Source organism: Silurus meridionalis, chromosome 24, assembly GCF_014805685.1.
Source record: "Silurus meridionalis isolate SWU-2019-XX chromosome 24, ASM1480568v1, whole genome shotgun sequence".
In the NCBI taxonomy this organism is placed as follows: Eukaryota; Metazoa; Chordata; class Actinopteri; order Siluriformes; family Siluridae; genus Silurus; species Silurus meridionalis.
Window position 1 is genome coordinate 14597729 of NC_060907.1, and position 21059 is coordinate 14618787.

General features: G+C 38.6%; 1 protein-coding gene across 1 annotated transcript in view; it reads right to left on the bottom strand.

Annotated features, from left to right (window-relative positions):
* tmem39a (transmembrane protein 39A) overlaps window positions 1-20620 on the bottom strand; it is a 31586-nt gene extending 10966 nt beyond the window's left edge. The window contains exons 1-5 of the mRNA XM_046838402.1: window positions 20248-20620; window positions 10189-10408; window positions 6764-6986; window positions 5186-5269; window positions 4125-4279 (exon numbers count right to left, since the gene is read on the bottom strand). Of these exons, the coding sequence (XP_046694358.1) occupies window positions 4125-4279; window positions 5186-5269; window positions 6764-6986; window positions 10189-10301 (575 nt within the window). The 5' untranslated portion in view covers window positions 10302-10408; window positions 20248-20620. The remainder of the gene's footprint in view (window positions 1-4124; window positions 4280-5185; window positions 5270-6763; window positions 6987-10188; window positions 10409-20247) is intronic.
* Window positions 20621-21059: the final 439 nt, after the last annotated feature.

Genomic DNA, 21059 nt, shown 5'->3' on the forward strand with positions numbered 1-21059 from the left:
TCAGAGGCGTCTTACCTGGGCTAAAGAAAAGCATAACTGTTTGTCAAGATGAAAACGAGAAACAAGAGACCAAAAAATGCAAAATGAGCTGAAGGCCACTGTCAAAGAAACCTGGCCACAGACTGATCACCTCCATGCCATGCCAAATTGAGACAGTATTTAAAGCAAGAAAAGCCACTACCAATTATTGAGTACATACAGTACAGACCAAAAGTTTGGACACACCTTCTCATTCAAAGAGTTTTCTTTATTTTCATGACTATGAAAATTGTAGAGTCACACTGAATATATATAATATATATACAGTACAGACCAAAAGTTTGGACACACAAGGTGTGTCCAAACTTTGGTCTGTACTGTATATAGTAAATAAAGTCAACAATTCACTAAAAACTATTTTTTTATTTGTCTAATGAAGTATTCAAATTTTTGAGAGAGTGAATTGGTGGGTTTTTGTTAAACATGAGCCAAAATCATCACAATTAAAAGAACCAAAGGCTTAAACTATTCAGTCTGTGTGCATTGAATTCATTTAATACACGAGTTTCACAATTTGAGTTGACTGACTGCAATAAATGAACTTTTCCACGACATTCTAATTAATTGAGATGCACCTGTATGTGGTTAGATGTGGTTATATGCACCATGAGCAACATCCACAGAAAGAATCTTGGACATGTAAATGCTTGTCATTTTTTCCCCAGGCCAGTAACTCAAATTGTGATGTTGCTTAATTGTTGTTTTACTGCTTACTGTGCAAAAAAAAAGATCTTTCCTTCAGCTGAGTTGCTGCGAACGCCAGACTTCCCCACGGCAAAGTAGGTAATATTACATTACACCTTCCCTACTCTCCTTACAGCCAGAAACGTCCTAATCTTTTTTCAGGCAGGATGATTAAATCATTTATCATGATTTATGCCATCAAGTAGAGATCAATAATGCAAAACCCTAGAATGTCTTAACGTCCGGTTGGCCTAGAAACCTTCAGAGCAGACTTTCAGAGTGAAAATCTCACTTTTCTCATCGTGCTTGGGCTTTCACACTTTTGGATTACATTATGATATTATATTTTCTTACATTAATGTGTGTTCTAAATGTAGGGACAAAATCCATACCTAATGATGAATTGACTAGTGGCCTTAACATCCCTACCTGCTGCATTTGATTTGGCATTCCTACTCAGGAACTCGGGAAGGTCTCCTCGACAGGGCTGCACGCTCATACTCTATCAGTTTTGTGACAGGAAACTATCGCAGATATTTTACTAGCCTGTGCAAAAGGTTGTAAGGCTCTGAGGAGGGTTGTGAGAGCTGTCCATACCATGAACAGCCTTACCAACAAAGGAGAGCTTCTACCAGAGTTATTAGGAGAGCAATCAAGATCATCAAGGAAAAGAGTCACCCCCAGCCAGAGGTGTTAAAAGTATACACATCCTTCACTTAAGTAGAAGTACTGATACTTATGTTTTAAAATACTCGGGTAAAAGTTGAAGTACTGACTATACTTTTTTTTAACCATTACTACTACCTGTTTTAGTGTCACGCTGGTAACTAGACGTCACATCATATTAATGTTAGGACTGTCAATTGTTTACAAATATTTAATCGCAATTAATGGCATGCTTGTCATGAGTTAACTCAACATTAAACAAAACCTAATCATACATTTTTATCTGTTCTAAATGTGACTTAAATTAATAATTTTCAAGTTAAAATATTGAAATGAATATAGGCATGGACAAATATGGATGTTTTATGCAAATGTATGTTTAGGAAAAACTGCCACCAAAAAAAAAAAAAAGAAAGATATATAGAGATCGATCGATCGATCGATCTATCTATCTATCTATCTATCTATCTATCTATCTATCTATCTATCTATCTATCTATCTATCTATCTATCTATCTATCTATCTATCTATCTATCTATCTATCTATCTATCTATCTATATTATTCGGAGTAAAAACATCGCGAACAAACGTGTCGTATTGATTTTCATTTCACCTCTTTTATATGTATTTATATTTTTAATAAAAATGGTCAAACTGAAATGCGCCGCGTTAATAAAAGGAATGCCGTTAAAATTAATTTGCGTTCACGTTATTAACTTTCTAACTTTCTTTTGGCTTCTTCCATTAGGGGTCGCCGCAACCGGTTAATTTTGACAACCCTAATAAATGTGTCACCTAATGAATGCATCCAGGCTGAACATCCACCATATAGAACACAAGCAGAGAATAGAAAGAAAAAAAAAAGAAAGTAGGTTGATGGCTTGAATAAGGCACGTAGAGAGAAGAAAAAATATTGACATTTCACCAAATAGACATTTCACCAAATAGATTAAAACTAAAATAAGAGCCTGTTTTGAAAAAGTAAGAAGTAGAAAGTTCAGATGTTTTAAAATGTAATGAGTAAAAGTAAAAAGTTGTCAGAAAAATAAATAGTGATGTAAAGATCTGATACCAGAAAAATCTACACAAGTACAGTAACAAAGTATTTGTACTTCGTTACTTCCCACCTCTGCCCCCAGCACTGCCTTTTCACACTCCACTATATGCAATAGGAGTGTGAAAAACAGCTAGGCTTGTGAACAACACCCATCCACTGCAAGAACAAATTACCCTCTAACCCTGAAAGGTGTCTACTACCCCCTCATCCTTTACACACACACACACACACACACACACACACACACACACACACAACAAAATTCTTTGTTAGGAAGCAGCGTCAGCTATGATAGGGTTAAGGGCCTTGCACAAGGGCCCACGAGTGGCAGCTTGGCGATGCCCTGACCCAACCATCCGATCAGTAATCCACAGCTTTAAAAACAAAGCCATCAATTTCTTCAGTACTGAATGTAAATTTTCAATAAAAAAATGAGAAATTAAACCCAATGGCAAAACAGGGTCTTCTTATAAACAGCATTTACAGTTTTTCCATTTCATTTTCATTTCCAGCATTCCTTTTAGCTAATCAAGGCTATGGCAAGAGTTTTTTATTTGCACTCGCTTTATTTGTTTTTGTTCATTTTTTCTGCCAAATAAATTCCAAAGCCAATGTGACTGCAAGCAAACAACCAAAACCAAGACACGACTGAACTAAACACATTGCACCATCTTCACAAAGCATTAAACTTGGCTGAAGACAGGACATATCCCGAAACCTATTGTTCCACTAGGGGTGTAACGGTACACAACATTCACGGTTTGGTCCGTACCTCTGTTTTTAAGTCACGGTTCGGTTCAATTTCGGTACGTTTTGGGGAAGAAATGCAAAACATTCAGACAACAGTAGTCTTTTATCAATGACATTTGTGAACAACAGTTTACAGTTTAACACTTTTCTATTTTATTTTAAATGAAATGCCTGCTTGGTTAAATAATATATAAAATAATATTTTATAATATTTTCAAAAAATAAAATAAAATAAATCTAATTAATGCAATATACTTTTTTAAATTAATTAAATTGACTAATCAATTAAATTGGCACAAATTAAGTTGCTTAAATAGAAAAAAAATGGAAAAAATCGAATTAAATAGTTTACATTCATTAGATCCAGTTTGTGTAATACAGACATGTACGTGCATTTAACATCTCCCATCCTTCATTCATTCACTCCCTCGATATGTGGAATTGTCAGGATTTTCTCCTTTTAAAAATATTTCTTGAAGCTGGACATAAAACGCTAAAGAACCCATAGCGATAGCGTTAGCAGCTAACGCTAGCGATATGGATTTGTTTTAATGCATATGCAAAAAAAAATTATTTTGCACTGCGCTAACTCTAGTTTCTTTTTTTTTTTTTTTTTTACCCATGGCATTGTTGTTTGTTTTTACGTTTGATAATAAAAAAATTGCTTAAAACGTGAAAACAAAAAAAACTAGCGGTCTGCCACTTAATATTTTTCTTGAAGAAACTCGGATTTTAACTATGTGACCCACGACAAGAAGGACTGCAACCAAAAGCCCTGTACCGAAACACGTGTACCGATACACCCCTGTTATCCACATATAAATAATTAGGATTAATCTGGAAGTCATTTTTATTTTTTCCCTTAAGAAAGATGATTTTTGTTTTCAAATGTAATGGAAGGAGGAAAAATAAAGAAATGCACTTACGGGTAGCCCAAGAAGAGCAGGTTAAGCACCGAGTGGGTCTTGAAGAGGTTAACAAGGGTCCAGCAGAGAATCCAGCCACACAGTGTGAGAAGGCTGAGCCGGGCCACGATCAGCAGCACATACTGCACGAATGAAGACGGGCTCGCCTGGGAGGCCTGGCATGAACAATCAGGCAGAAACACAGTATTGGTGCAGTTTAATGAAGGATGTAGTCAAATGTAATCAGGTAAACACCTCGACAAAGAGCACTGCAAGTAAAGATAATTGCATAAACTGCATAAAAAGATAATGCAAACATATTTGAAGAGATTTCCCTTATGTTTTGGATTTGTTCGATCAGAAACATTTGCTGGAATGTACTAAAAAAGAAAAATAAAAAGAGGAAAATTTGAAGCACCATTTAGTTTTAAGAACATTGGAGAACATTCATAAACAAAAAAAGTTGCCAGGTACCACATATTATAACCATGTGTTGCAGATACTACAAATCACAAACACATGCTACTGTCAACTTGTTCCCCAAAAGATGAACTTGTTCCTACCTTTCCTTATATGATGCTGGGATTGTTTCAAGACTTCAAAAGTGGTTTTTGACTTGTACTTCAAGGGGGGATTTTGCTAAAAACCTGGCAATTCTCCCCAAAATATTTGCTGAGCTGTCACACGAATCACAACCGTACAAACTTTTATACTTGTGATTATTTTGTTTGTTTCATCCTGCAGGATCTCAATGTGCACAAATAGCCTGAAGCTTTGACAGGAAAAAACAAAGAAAAAAACAAAAACAAAAAGAGGAAAACTCCACCTATATTCGTTTGAGGTGTATTACTTGTTCAACCTGTATACCAAAGTCCCATTTGGTAACATCACCTGTATATGTTTGCAATCGATGTAGAAATGTCAAACAAAAAAAAAAAAAAAAATTCCCTGCAGTAGAAATTTCCCACAAGAAGAGGGAAGTACCTGAATTTTATTTCACTGCGTTAAAGTTCCTACATTATATATATCAATATGTTCCACATCCTGTTTACAGCGCTTTATAAGGAAGTATAACACAATACCTCAGAGACAATGGTCCATACTAGTCTTCTGGCCAGCATCACGGTGATGAAGATAGCCAGGTGGTAGTCTATCAGATAAAAGTTCTAGGAATAGAAAAAGACCACGCATTAGACGCAACTAACGGGTGACCAAAATAAAAGTACATGTATAAGGATGAACTTGGAACAACTTAATGCTGATTTCAGCTTTTATTAAAATCTTGTATGACAATATGGACGTTTCACACCACGAGATGGTAATATGGAGGATGTAGAAAATCTACCAATAGACATTTTTCTATCATTCAATATGAAGAACTGTATATAGGCAAAACTATTGGGACACCTGTCTTTAAAATAGAATAAAATACATTTCCCCTTCACTTGAACTACAAGACCCAAACCTGTTCCAGCATGACACTGTGACTGTGCACAAAGCCAGCTCCATGAAGATATACTTCACATGGGTTCATGTGTGTGTGTGTGTTCATTCAGTCACAAATCTCTACAAGATTAGTCTCAATTGGTTGGTACATACTACACCACAAATACAAGAAAAGCCTGGACCACCTGGCCATATGATATGCACAGATAAACATCCCATTCCACATTTAGTCTTGCTGTTATAATAATGTCCACACTTCTGGGCAGATGTTCCACTAGATTTTGGAGTGCGCTTGTGGAGATTTGTGCGAATTACATATTTACATACTACAAGAGCTTTAGTAAAATCAGGTACTGATGCAGGATGAGGACACCTGGGGTGCAGTCAGCTAGACAGTGTTCAGTAGGGTTGAGGTCAGAGCTCTATAACGGGTCACAGTCCAGCTGGAAGAGGTTTTTGGTCTCCTAGTTCAAGTGAAGTGAAAGTTGTCTCCTACTACTACATCTAAAGTAAATACTGTTAATCCTGTACAATTGTGTGCCTTCAACTTTGTGGTAACATTTTGGGGATAAGTTGAAAAAAGTCGCACAATGGTGAAAAGTTTAAGATTTATGTGATACAAGAACCCCTCTAAACTTTAAAACCAGTAACTAATGATTAATCATTTCCAAAAACCCTTATGAAAGCTTACGTGACATACCATTTTCACATGCAAACCGTTGTATTACAGATGTAGGGATCTGAAACTCCCTCGCTAAATTACAGCGAGGAAGTCTTTAACCGTTGCTATTTATTATAGAGAGCTACAAGGATCAAGTGATCTGTGACGAGAAACGGATACATAGCACGAAGAAATGTTTTATACCGTACGCCACCAGGGATGAGTTTCTGCGCGTTTTCCTAACAACCATGGTATATAATATATAATTTACTATAATACGATTATTAGTCTAACGCATACATTTTGCCCACACAAATTTAAGGACAAGAAAAAAAACCTGGATTCTGCTTTTGACAGCTGATTAACTTGATTTGAATAAAACCAGGTAGCATGTAGGCCACATGGTAATTTCTGCCACATAAGTATTAAATTCACTTCAATCCTCACTCGTTCCCTTTGACGCATTTTCTTTCACACAGCATTTGCATTCACTTTAAAAAAAAATTGTATATGTGTAAATGTGTGTTGTAAGATGTGCAGCAGTAATACATACCAGCGAGGTAGAGGCAGCGGGGTGGATGTGAGGATACCACCACACCGTCCTGTAGATGTTTATATACTGCACAAAGAGGGCCACCAGCAGGTAGAGGAAGAGCAGAAACTCGAAAAGCAAGCTGCTGTCCAGGGGAAGCTCGGGAATGCGGCAGTGGCGCACCGGTTCGGGCGTAATCAGGGTCGTGAGCGGGGGAGCCGACAGACCCGATGAATTACTGCTCCTGGGAAAGAGCAACACGTTACTGCTAAACAGCCAGCACAATAACGGAAAGTGCTATAAACGGGGAGTTGCTATAAATTTGTTCCCTGACAGACAAAAACTAAATAAATAAATAAATAATACATACTACAGAGCATCATCATGGCAAACAATTCAAAATTTGTATTTTTTAGTTTTTTACACGAAAGTTGTCACCTAAGAAACAATAAAATCTTCTGACCAATCAGGATAAAGAACAGTACAGACGTATAATTTTTACCCCTTTATACTTATCATTATAGATGGTCCATAAGTTACGATAGTTCGAATTTTCAATCTTATGAGGACAAAAGTTTATACAAATATTTTGTTTTGCGTGGCAGGCAAACGTAGCGATATATGCTACGCCATCCACTCGTGGGCCGGCGCTCGTCCATGCACCCGCTGCCACATACATATATACTGAATGGCTTATACATTACGGACGTGTAAATCTATCTGTTTTGCTGAATAATATACTGTAATGTGTTGTTATTAACAAATTACAGTTTACTACCGCATACTCATCACCATCCGTGATAAGACTCAGGTTTTGACTTATGATATTTTCAAGTAGGACAACAGCCAATTGATAAAATCGCTAATAATCGATAATGAAATTCTCTGTCTACGAATGGCGTTATTAAATAGTTGGGCTTCTCAAGTTACGGGTTTAGCACGATGGCAAGATAAACAGCCGCTTGTTAAAGGGCAGAGAGTTCAGGGTCAACCAGGAGCAGGAAAAGGTGTCGGTCCCAAGTCATGAATGAAGGTAAAACATCAGCACGGTTAAGTAAAAACTGTATAATCCTCATCATGTGTAAATGATACAGTTTAATGAAGTGCTATTGTGTAAACTGTTGGTTTGTGATTTCGGGAAAGTCGCACTGGATCTGTTCTGTCGTGCCTCGCGAGCATCAGGTTGCGCAATCAGCTCGCTCACTACATCGTGAGGGATTCAATTAAAACGGTGCGAACAAACACGAAATCTAAAAGCAGCAGTGAAAAATAATTTTTACTCACTGTTGTGGTTTTCAGCGAATGTTTATGCATTTGTACACCAATTCATATTTTTTCCTTTATTTTATTAAGCCTGTTCGCTTGCTGCATTTCGTTTCGTTCTCTTTTTATAGCATTTGTCTACAACATGCATTTATCATTTAATTATTATACAAAATTAAATTAATTCTATATTCTAGATGCTTATATCTTCCCAACTGAACAAAATGTCTTTCTAAATAGAAATTGTCAAAACAATGTTGTAATATAGTTTATATACCGTAATTTCAGGACTATTAAGCGCACCCTAATATAAGCCGCACCCACTGAATTTGACGAAGCATTTTATTTTAAACATAAATAAGCCGCACCTGTCTATAAGCTGCAGGTGTCTACACTGAAACTAATAAACTTTACACAGACTTTAACGAAAGACACTAAATGCAATATGTTGCGCTTCTATTAGGAGCATAGCGGTATTTTGGGAATAGCACGTCACTGCATTCTTCCGGTATTACTGCGTGTGTGCGCGTGTGAGACTGAGGATTATGTCCTTATTATTTTCTGATGCTCATTTCTAAGTTTCTTTGACTAACCCGTAACGCTGTTGCCAAGAAAAATAAAAAAGCACGAGTTTTGGAAACCTGTCTGTGCTTATATGATTTCTGTTGCAACTGGAGTTAGCGAGCTCTCCCTTCACCCTGACTCAACGCGTTACAACGGCTTGTATCTAAACAGTAGCCGACCAAGAAAGTCATTGTTCACTGTCTTCCTCCTTCCTTTCACCCTTTATCTTTTGTCATCGTCGTGCGCCACCGGTGGAAGATTTTCTCCCGATGCTGTGCAGCTCAGATCACAGGTGAGGTGCGTTTTTTCGTTTCCGTTCGGAGATTTCATTGGTCTAATGTTATGTCGCTCAGATTTGTAGCTTGAAGTTTGTGAATCCGGAAAACCCCAGGAAAAATCCATAAATTAGCCGCTTCGTTGTTTAAGCCGCGGGGTTCAAAACGTAGGAAAAAAGTACCGGCTTATAGTCCGAAAAATACAGTACATTTTTTAAGCATGGTTGTCAACTTGCCATCTGCAATTATCATTAAAAACAATACAAATGTTGATTTACACAAATTGCTTCCCTTTGCATGCTCAAATGCTGTATTGTTTGGGGTTTTCTTTTTACAGAAAGAAACAGCATGACTGAATTTGTTCACTTTTATACATAAATACCATGAATTAGGGTTTTGTATATGTTGTATTTTGTAATCTCCATTGTAAGTCGGGGACTACCAGTACTATGAATCCATTACGCTGCTGAAGAGCAAACAGCAAGAGTGTTAGTCTTGACCTTTTGAAATAAAAAAATAATAAAGTTTGCAATAAAGATGTATGTACCTTGCATTGATTCATTTTATATTGATTAGTGATTTTCATTAAAAAAAAAAAAAAACTGAAGAAAAAAAAACCCACAATGAATGCAATTAAAAAGTCAGTGAAAATACCGGATGGATTTTATTCCCCTGTCTGTGTCGAAGCATAACAGATCAATGTCCACACTGACTGATAAATCAATTCTACAAGAGGCCTGATGAAGTGCACAGCTCCTTCAATAGGTCTCTTTACTTCACCTACTGAATATCTGTAATCTCTGCCTCAAGTCAAGAACAGAATAAAGTCCAGGGGTCAAATAGGCTTGTCCAGGATGGATATCACTCATTCAAAGCAACATCAGCGTTTTAGAAACCTGGGAGCAAAATATAAACCCTAAGTTCCTGAAGGAGAAATCGGAGCTGTTTGATCTTAACAGTGTGTGCTGAAAGTCAGTGAGATGTACAAGAAGCCTAGAGTGATACATTAAGAAGTATGTTGGCACATGGAACAGGAAGAGCATTAATACAGTTTATTAATACTTATGGTGTAAAAGAGCTTGTATTTTACTTAAGTAAAATGTTGCACATAATTAATCATCAAGTCATGAAGTGAGTATTGTGCACTGGATTAACCTGTGAATCTAAAATGAGATATAGCTCTCTCTTCAAAAGTATTGGAACAGCACAGTTTTGAGATCAAAAAAATAAAACCAAATAATACGAATATAAGTCATAGATGATGTGTAAGGACCAAGACGACTGAAACTGACTCATAGGATATATGATCTTTTTTTAAATCATCATTGTTATTTATATGCGTACCTGCTCCTGTGGCCTGTGCCGTTGCTGAGGCTGCCCCCCACCAAAGTTTGCAGGGACGGCAACGCCGAGCGGCTCAGCTGCTGTCTACTCGGACCCCTGCGACCTCCGGGCATATCCGGCTCGCACGGTGCCGACCACCAGCACCACCACCACCAGCGCAGTCCCAGCAGCTCCCGTCTCCAACGTCCTCACGGCCTCCTCCCCCACTGTTGCCCGGCCACTGGGGGTTAAAAGAGCATAGACATGAAAGTCATTAAAAGTTAAATTATAAATCATTAATCAGATATAATTTGTAAAGCACCAGGGTTTTGATTTCATAAGCACGAGATGTGACATCAGATATGAATTAATTGCTTCCATAACCACCTGACATTCACCAAAGAACATAATACATAGTATCGGGAATAAGAAAGTCAAGTAGAAAGAGAGAGAAAAACGAAACGCACTCATGCTCTCGAACAACTGAATTTATTACATTTTAAATTATCGACTAGAATAAAGAGCTGAAGAATCACCAACCATTTTCGTTATCACAATAAGCTGCCTAACCTTTTATAAAAGTTAATAATAACATGGTCGTTTCTCAATAAATGACTCATGTTTGCTGACGCCTGTCTCAAGACGAATCAGATGACGCCGAAGAGCGAGCCAAACTAACGCCGCTATTAACAAAATCAAAATAACATATGATTCCTGTCTGATCATGCAGCTAAACAGAAAGTAGTAAGTCAACAGAATTTTATCATGAATATCATGATACTGTCGAGATAAACTTTGCTTCTCTGAGACGGGTTGCAATATTTTCAATTAATAATCATATTGCTGAAAAAGCTCTGCAGCCTTTTGCATAATTGTCATCAGAGGCAGCTTTAGAGCTAAAAGTGTCAACTTTAGAAGTAGCAATGGCAGCTTCAGAGAGAAAATCGGTAGTTTCGGAGATATAAGTAGCAGCTTTAGAGGCGAGAGTAGCGGCAGCTTCAGAAGTTGAAGTGGCAGCTTCAAATGTGACAGAAGTGGCAGATTTAGAAGCAGCAGAGGCAGCTTCAGAGGTATGAGAGGGAGCTTGAGATATAGAAGTAGCAGCTTCAAAGGTGGCAGAGGCAGTTTAAAAGACAAAAGTGGCAGCTTTAGAGGAAGCAGAGGCAGCTTCAGAGGTAGCTTGAGATATAAAAGTGGCAGCTTCAGAGGTGGCAGAGGCAGCTTCTCTTCTTCTTCTTTCGGCTGCTCCCATTAGGGGTCGCCACAGCGGATCATCCGTCTCCATACCACCCTGTCCTCTACATCTGCCTCTTTTACACCAACTACCTGCATGTCTTCCCTCACCACATCCATGAACCTCCTTCTTGGCCTTCCTCTTTTCCTCCTACCTGGTGGCTCCATCCTCAGCATTCTTCTACCAATATAATTCATGTCCCTCCTCTGCACATGTCCAAACCATCTCAATCTCACCTCCCTCACCTTGTCACCAAAACATCCTACATGCGCTGTCCCTCTAATAAACTAATTTCTAATCTTATCCATCCTCGTCACTCCCAATGAAAACCTCAACATCTTCAGCTCTGCTACCTCCAGCTCCACCTCCTGTCTTTTACTCAATGCCACTGTCTCTAATCCATACAACATTGCAGGTCTCACCACAGTCCTATAAACTTTCCCTTTCATTTTTGCAGATACGCTACTATCACAAATCACTCCTGTCACTCTTCTCCACCCACTCCACCCTGCCTGCACTCTTTTCTTCACTTCTCTAACACACTCTCCATTACTTTGCACTGTTGACCCCAGGTACCTGAACTCCTCCACCTTCTGAAGCTCTTCTCCCTGCAACCGCACTACTCCACTGCCCTCCCTCTCATTCACACACATGTACTCTGTCTTACTCCTACTGACTTTCATTCCCCTTCTCTCCAGCGCATATCTCTCCAGCGCATATCTCTCCAGCGCAATTTTGTCTTTTAAGGCAGCTTAAAAGACAAAATTGGCAGCTTAAGAGGTAGCAGTGGCAGCTTTAAAGACAGAGGCGGCAGTTTCAGAGGTAGCAAAGGCAGCTTGAAAGACAGACGTGGCAGCTTCAGAGGTAGCAGAGGCAGCTTTAAAAATAAAATAATCATATTTAGAGCAGCTTAAGAAGTAGGAGAGACTGCTTCAGTGGAGGCTTTTACTGAGCCAGAAGGGGCAGCTTCAAAGGTAGAAGCAGCAGCGGCAGCATAGAGAGTACAAAGTCTATTAATGGGAACCTGACTGCCTCAGCGTGATTATATCACAGTCCGAAAAAGCACAGTCCAAAAAAACTTAAACAGAAGCAAAGGTTACAGCACGTGTCACACAAGAACCATGTAAAATTGGAAAAAGTAAAACTGAAACTGACATGCAGGTGAAATGTGGGTTACACTTGATGCAAATCTACACAAAAATCTTTTCGGAAAGCATGGTGCGCTGGCAGCGGCGTAACCAGAAATGAATTTCGGGCAAGTGAAGAAATAGCAGTTGTATGAACTGAAATGGGACTTACTCATGCAGATGTTTCAGGTAGATGTTAGGCAGCGGTGTCAAGTGTTATTTGACCTAATTATATAAAGCGCAATCGTTTCACATTAACAAGAAAATTATTTACCTTTAAATATAAAACATTCTAATGAGCTTTTTAAAAAAAATATTGCATTTATTTTGGTTCAATTTGGTGTCATTTCAAATACAAATGCATTCAAATGTCTGATTGCTACAACACAAGGCTGTTATTAGTAAACATCTCTTCTGCTGACTTTATTGTATTGTTTCATGTCAAGTCACTTTCAATGTTCATATGCAAAAGAACATTACCTCAGAAAATATTCAAAACCACCCCCCCAGATACACTATATGGGGTAAAAAGGTTTGTGGACACCTGACTAAGATTCATATGTGCTTTTTGAACGTCTCATTCTATATTTAGTCCCCAATTCTTGTTATAATTAACATCCACTATACAGGAAAGATGTTCCAATGAGTGCGCTTATGAAGATTTGTGCTCCTTCGTTCTCAAGCTTTCTGGTAAGAACCACATATGACTGAAAAAGCCAGGTGTCTCCATGTTTTTTTTTCCCCAGAATGTATGTAATCTTGCTAGAATGATAATATTACCTTTTTTTTTTTTTAAATGCTGGAGCCAAACTAGACTTTCAGCATGTAAAATGTTTTCCATATGCCTGCTGAGAACACGGGAGGAAACCAGGTACAGTCCCCCGATAATTCGCGTTCCGGAACTCACGGCTCGGAAAATTCACGGGTTCTCATTTGGAACTAACAGCAAGTTGCGGATTATCTTAAAATTCACGGGAATTCATGAACGTTAGGAAGAACATTGTAAACTGTTTTCACTAACAAATTTCATACACATTTTTAAAACACATTATTGTATTAAATGGACAAATGTCTAGATGAATTCGCTAAAAAGATACGGGGGCTGCGTCCAAAATTCACAGATTTTTGGAACTCGTGAGGGGCGGGGCCTTAGATGTGATAATGTTAAAACATACACAATGACAATGAAAATCAGGGAGCCTTCTTGTGTTTAAACTGATGTGACGACTAATCGGTGTTTCCCCTGACATATCGATCTTCTATTGATCACGTCTTCATACTTCGAAATGCGAAAGTTCTTCGCACCAAGCGCGCGTTTCCGCTCTCCACTGTTCGCATGTGGTGACTGGAAAGCAATGCGATGAAGTGTGCAGAACAGCCACGGGCATCAATATGAGGCGTTTACATGTCAAATCTGGTTTTCCTGCACTACTTGACACATTGGTCAAAGCAACTCAACTTAAAAACCAAGATGAAAGCAGGTCCTTCAGGGTGCTGATACATTTCATTGTTAAATGTAGGCACAGTAAGAGAACTCCTGACCGATATTTCTACTACACAGACAAAGTGATCTAGTTTACTCGCTATTAGCCGAGACAGGACTAACCTCTTTAATCACTTTCAAAAACACACAAAACTTTGCTTTCGCAATGGACCCTGTGTAATGTGTAAAATGCTTCAAGACCCTTGCTGTGCCTTGTGCTGAGCAAAGTGTGGCTGAGACTAAGCTAAAACCACAGCCTATGAACAACTATGCCCAACAAAACCACAGACACCGCAGGTGATACCATTTAATGTGCTATATTTATTTTTAGCTAATCATCTGGGGGTCCTCCTGAGATCTACAAAAGTCCACTTTTAGAACGTTGCTTTAAAAGTGGAGGCTACTATTTATTTCTTTTTTTTTTTTTTAACTCAGACTAAAGATAAATAACTTTTTATTCACAAGTTTGCACTTTTCATTTTACTACACATTTCCTGTGTGAACAGTAGCATTTACTACAAGAAAGCATTTTAAATGAACAGCTCAGATGCTACGTGCGATTTTGTTAGCGTTTGGTCGTGTTGCTCTTTAGGCTACGTCCACGTTCACCTGAAAGAAACTGCATCTTTTTTTTTTCTGTTTGGTTTTCCGATGCATCGGTAGCCATGTGACTCACTCGACGCCAAACAAAGATGGCGGACAATGCTGAACAGTTTGATAGAACCATTTTTTAAAAAAGAGACACTTTTAAGGTTCCTATGCATTTTTTATTTTAAAATTACATACATTTCCATATTACATAATTACATACTAGACCATATTATAAAACACCAAATTGTGTTCGATGCACAGCATTTTATTAAAACTGCAATTCTGAAACGGTGCAATTTTAAATATTTCTATATGTAAACCTTCAGTCCTACAGCTACAGAAGGATTGTTTATGTGCAATTCGCCCAACACTACAAAAAACAGCACTAAAGTCCAATATCAAGAAAATAACTTTTAGCCATGTCCACACTAATAGGTTTTTGTTTAAAAATGCAAATTTTTCTGTGTTTTTTGGCCTCCAATCCACATTGAGAACTCGTTTTCAGTCACCGAAAACGTAACGATTTGAAAGCGATGTCCATTTTCGCAGTGTTGGACTGTGAAAAATGGAGGCTTTCAAAAACAATGACACATTTTTAATCATTGCCACGACGTTTTAAAGAGCCTGAAAAAGCAATAAACGCCAGGCAGAAATTTTGTCGAAGCATCTTACTTTTTGCTTATGTGCAGTTCAGTGTGGATGAGCAACTTTTGGGAAACGTGTGTGAACACAGAGCATTTTTAGATCGGGATTCATTTACACACAGCCTGTTTACAAATTCTTCATTTTTTTTATTTTAGAAAACAAATAAGGCAATAGTATGGAAACCTTTTTTCTTTTTTTTTATACTTAGTGCTCCTTTTTTTACAACCACCATAAAAATCCAGACCAGGAAATTACTCAAATAAAATTCCATACTTTTTCAAAATCTGTAGGAAGCCTGCACTTTGTATTGTATTGTTTGCATTGTTTTTGAGGACTGAACATTCACTCACAATTGCATCCAATCAAACAGATGAAAATCCAACAATGGACAGAAACGATACGGACCAAATCTTCTTCCCTTTTTTTTTTCAGCATACACAATTCGAAATGTGTTTTCAGACGTTTTAGTGTGGACAAGCAATTTTTTTTGGCGCTAGCTTCTCACAATCCTTGTCACTATTCCTCATGACAGAATTGTTTGAACTCCGTCAGCTGTGTGAAGTTCATACCTTAAGTCACTTTTTCATGACCATCATCTTTGACGATTCTGTTATATCCTTGGAGAATACAGTATAATCACAGAAAATGTAAAAAGTTTAGAAAAAAACTGAGATCAAGCATTGATGGCCTACATGAGGTAAACAATTAGTATCGACTCTATAACGCATTACGGCACAATATTCATATAATGAGATCGGATTTGTCCAAAATGTGCAAATCGGGTACAATTTGGTTGCCTGGGAAATGCAAATGCAGGGATTTGAGTATCTATTAAACATCTTGAACTTAAAACAGTCATGAGGGTGTTTGAAGTACGGAGGGACGCTCGGCTTCGTTTACACCTCGTGTGTCGAGTGGGTTGATAGAACAGTGGAAAATTTCCAGCTGAAAATAAAGGCATAAAACCCTACTACTAATCATTAACCTAGAGAGTGTGTGTGTACAGGATTACTATAATCAATTAAAGCACTCAATACCATGTCTGTAACTTCAATTCTATAAATCCAACAGGCTGCATAATAAAGTAGCTTGCACATTTTAAAATACCATTTACATGTAACTTCCTCTTTACCTTTAATCAAGAATACAAGGGTTTCTCATAAGCACAGTAGGGGGTTTTTTTGCACCTGTGCTAATACACCAACCTACCAGCAAACTAATGTATTATCTTAAGGGAAAAACTCCAATGGTCATGTTTAGCAAACATGGAAGTTGAGATATACAATAGATTTGTAAGCTACAATGCTGATCACCAGTAATGTATGGAGTAAAGAATATGCGGACCATATGCATGAAATGTTGACATGAGCAAATATAAAACCACACCAATACACACACACACGTCGCATTTCCTAGCTGATTCAAAAGCAGGTTAACGAAATAAGAAAATTGAGCAGGTGCAGATAAGAGACTCGACGCAGCGGAGGAGAACCCAGCAAACACAACTGAGGTTACCTCAACTACCTAACATTCACCCAAATGAGGATGGGTTCCCCTTTTGAGTCTGGTTCCTCTTAAGGTTTCTTCCTCAGAACATCTAAGGGGGTTTTCCTTGCCACAGTCACCATGGCTGCTCATCAGGGATAAATACACACTGTTCACTTTCACTCCTAAAATTCTGTAAAGCTGCTTTCAGACAATGTCTGTTGTGAAAAGCGCTATAGAAATAAACTTGACTAACAACAGTCTGGGACATACAAAATCGATTTCTTTGGAAATGGCATAATAATAGGTCTGACGCGTATGACCAACTGGTTTGAAAACTGGATCTCCCACACCATCCTATTTCTACACTGCTTTTACTGGTATCCTGTATCTGCCTACATCAAACTCAAAACACAGAAGCTCGCCTACAGTGGACACGCAAAACTCTACCTCACAGCACTTCTTACCACGCTCCAACTGCTCGACTGATTCCACCATCTCTCAGGGTACAAAAAAGAAATGCTTCTGGCATATACAGTACAGACCAAAAGTTTGGACACACCTTCTCATTCAAAGAGTTTTCTTTATTTTCATGACTATGAACATTGTAGATTCACACGGTCATGAAAATAAAGAAAACTCTTTGAATGAGAAGGGGTGTCCAAACTTTTGGTCTGTACTGTAGGTGGTGGAACAAACTTCCACTTGATGTTCCACCAGCTGAATTTCCAGCAGTCTTCAAACAGCATCTAAATATCTACATTTTCAAATAGCAATTCTCCTAAAAAGCCAGAGCTTCAGACTGGCTGGATGTTTAGTCTGTGACCTAATCAACCAGCGTCAGAATAGACTTTTTGATTGGCGCTTTTGCAGCATTTTCATTGGCTGCTCTGGATAAGAGCTCATTCTATAAACGTATCTCCGAACACAATAAGCTACAACAGAACAGAAGTTCACACTGAATTCAACTCCTGTCAGTCAAGAAGAAGGGTTTAAGGATAAATGAGCACACGTTCACCACAACTGGACAGCTGCTGGCTGAATCGCTGTTATTAGAAATCATTTTGGAAAAGAGCATCAGTCCGACCACAGCTCATCAACATCATTCATCACTTTTGCTCATAGATTCAGTTTTCCTTCAACACACCAATGCTTTAAACATACACTATATGAACAAAGGTTTGTGGACACCTGACCATAAGACAAAATTTTAATCAACATTTAGTTCCTTATTTCCACCTTAACCTCCACAATTCTGGGAAGATGTTCCACTAGCGGATTCGATTTGTCCTCATTCAGTCAGTAAATTCAGGTATTGATTACGCTGTCTGAGGTCCTCCATCACTGCTCGACTGGTATCACCTTCTCTCAGAAGGTCGAGTTAAACATTCTTCTGAGGTTCCAGTGACCACGGTTCCTGCCCTTCTCCCCTCCGTGGATCTTTCCACTTCATCCAGGCCTGCCTCTGGATAAAGTTCTCTTCGACTAAAGGCCACTCTGTGCAGCTTGGGACGGTTTCTCATCAATGCCTTGGGTGGTTCCATGAAATTCTGAAGTAAGAACAGGAGCTTTGAGGATGGATTTGGACTGTAGTTAATGTCAACAGTCTGCTACACTGACTCAGGACTACGTTTTGCTTCTGATCATCATCACTGCACCCGCAACATTGTATATCTGCTATAAATGGACATTCGGTGCAACCCAGATGAGGATGGGTTCCCTCTTGAGTCTGGTTCCTCTCAAGGTTTCTTCCTTATGCCATCTCGGGGAGTTTTTCCTCGCCACATTCGCCACCGGCTCACTCATCAGGGACAAACTTACTTATAAAGAACATATTCACTTTTAATCACCACATTATCTGTGTAAAGCTGCTTTGAGACAATGTTCATTGTTAAAAGCGCTATACAAATAAAATGAATTGAACTGAGAATGAGAGGTAAGTATACTGTATACTTTAAGGCTCTTCTCTGTTCTGGCACCGAGGTGGTGGAGTCCCTGACTATCTTCAAGCGACGGTTGAAGACCTACCTCTCCCTGAAACACTTAAATTAGCACTTTCCAGGTTTGTTTTGTAGAATTCAAGAGTTATATTTATATTAAGTACCGGTGTAGATTTATTCATTGCTAGAGACTCAAGCGCTTTTGGATAAGGGTGTCTGCTAAATGCCGCAAATGTAAATGTTTAAGGAAGAAGTGCCTGAATTGGAGCCAGTGTTCCAATTCATCCCAATACATGTGTATCAATAGGGTTGAGGTCAGAGCTCTATAGCAGGAGATCTTTCACTCCAAACCATCTTTTATGGAGCTTGATTTGTATATGAGTGTCATGCTTGAGCAGGTTTGAACCTGTTAGTTCAGGTGAAGACAAACTCTAATGCTACTGCATCCGAAAGATCATGTGCAAATGTGCGCTTCCAACTTTGTGGTAACGGTTTGGTGAAGAACCACAATTCAGATGTTCTGAATACTTCAGTCGTTATAAATGCTGTATTGCATGAACATGCACCATCATGCAATTTAATTTTGTGACGTATGACGATTATTAAAGCCACGTGTCTGCACCAGGGAGGTATTTCATTCATGTAGAGGTGTAAATATGAGATCATTTGGGATCGAGGCCTGGACTTCAACCACAATAAAAATAAGTTACTTCTTAACTAAAATAGTCTTTCTAGTTAAAATGTGTACATGTGTACGTGGTTTGTGCTGCACGCTCTTGCCATATGTTTGCAAAGACTCAGACCAAAGCAAAATGAGGAACTAAACGCAAGAAGAAAAAAATAAAAATTACACCATGAAGTTCAACCACCGTAATTTCACAATGTCTACTGAAACACCAAGTGGCTTCCACGTACACATAACGACAGACGACGAAAAAAAACAATAATAAATAAAAGAGTAATGCACGATTAGCATGCGGGACTTGTAGCAGCGCGCGTGCGTGCGCGGGTGTATACGTGTTTAAATATTATAGCAATAACAAACGCATCATATATTCCGACTTGCACTCGGAGCTCGTGCGCCAAGTCGCTGGCATAGCAGCGTCCAGCGCGTGCACTCGACTTAGCCGTGAGTTTGCAGGTAAATGCAACCTGTAGCTTTTATATGGCTTCACCTTTCTACCAACTTCAAGCCAAACACTCACACTCACACTCTCTCTCACTCACTCACTCACACACACACACACACACACACACACACACACACACATATAGCAATTAACCCTAGTTCTAAATGCATGACTGGATGTCAAATACATAAGAAAGAAAAGAACAAAAAAGAAGCGTGGACTTTTTTGCTTAGCTGTATACGTGTGCTAGCGAGTTAGCATGGGTTAGCTCTGAAGCTACCTTGCAGCAAAGTTTGCATCCCAAGCTCAGCACTAGATCGATCGATACACTAATTGATCGACTGATCCGTTTGATTTGTCTGCGATTCCTCCCGGGTCGGGTGCGTGTGTTAACGTGTGTGTGAACGTGTGCACGGGAATAAACAAGGGGATCGAAACCACTCACGCATCAATTCCGAGCGGATGGATTGGACGCATCAGTCAGCCGGAGTGCAGCATCGGGTCCACAGCCAACACAAAAAAAAACCCACTCGCGGTGGTGTGTCTAATAACGATCAGATGTTCTTCGGCGTGGGGAGAAAAAAAAAGCGAGAGTCACGCGCTCGAGTAACGGTTCCGGGTATTAAGAAGGTTGTTGTTGTTTGTGTTTATTTTCCTAATACACATACACACTCACTTACTCACTCACTCACACAGTCTCATACACTCAATCAAGTAGCAAACTTAGTCCGAGTTAGGTTTTTTTTTTCCCTTTTTTTACACGCAATCCGACGTGGCAATCCGACGCCTCCTCCCGCGTCCGCCCCCTCGTTTCGTACGATGACGTCATCAGCGATGCGACGATGCGACGTCTGTCCGGGTTTCTCCTCACCTCGCAGTACATGTGCGGCGGCGTTCCAATCGCTACGCAGCTCCCTGCGCAGGCGCCCTTTACAGGCTACCAAAAACTTAAAAGGGCGCTCGGGGAGCGGTAGGAACGAGTTCGGATACAACCCTCACAACGGTTTAACACCGCCTACTTCCTGGATGGATATATATATATATATATATATATATATATATATATATATATATATATATATATATATATATATATATATATATATATATATATATATATATATATATATATATATATATATATATATATATATATATATATATATATATATATATATATATATATATATATATATATAATATATATATATATATATATATATATATATATATATATATATATATATAACATCTTCT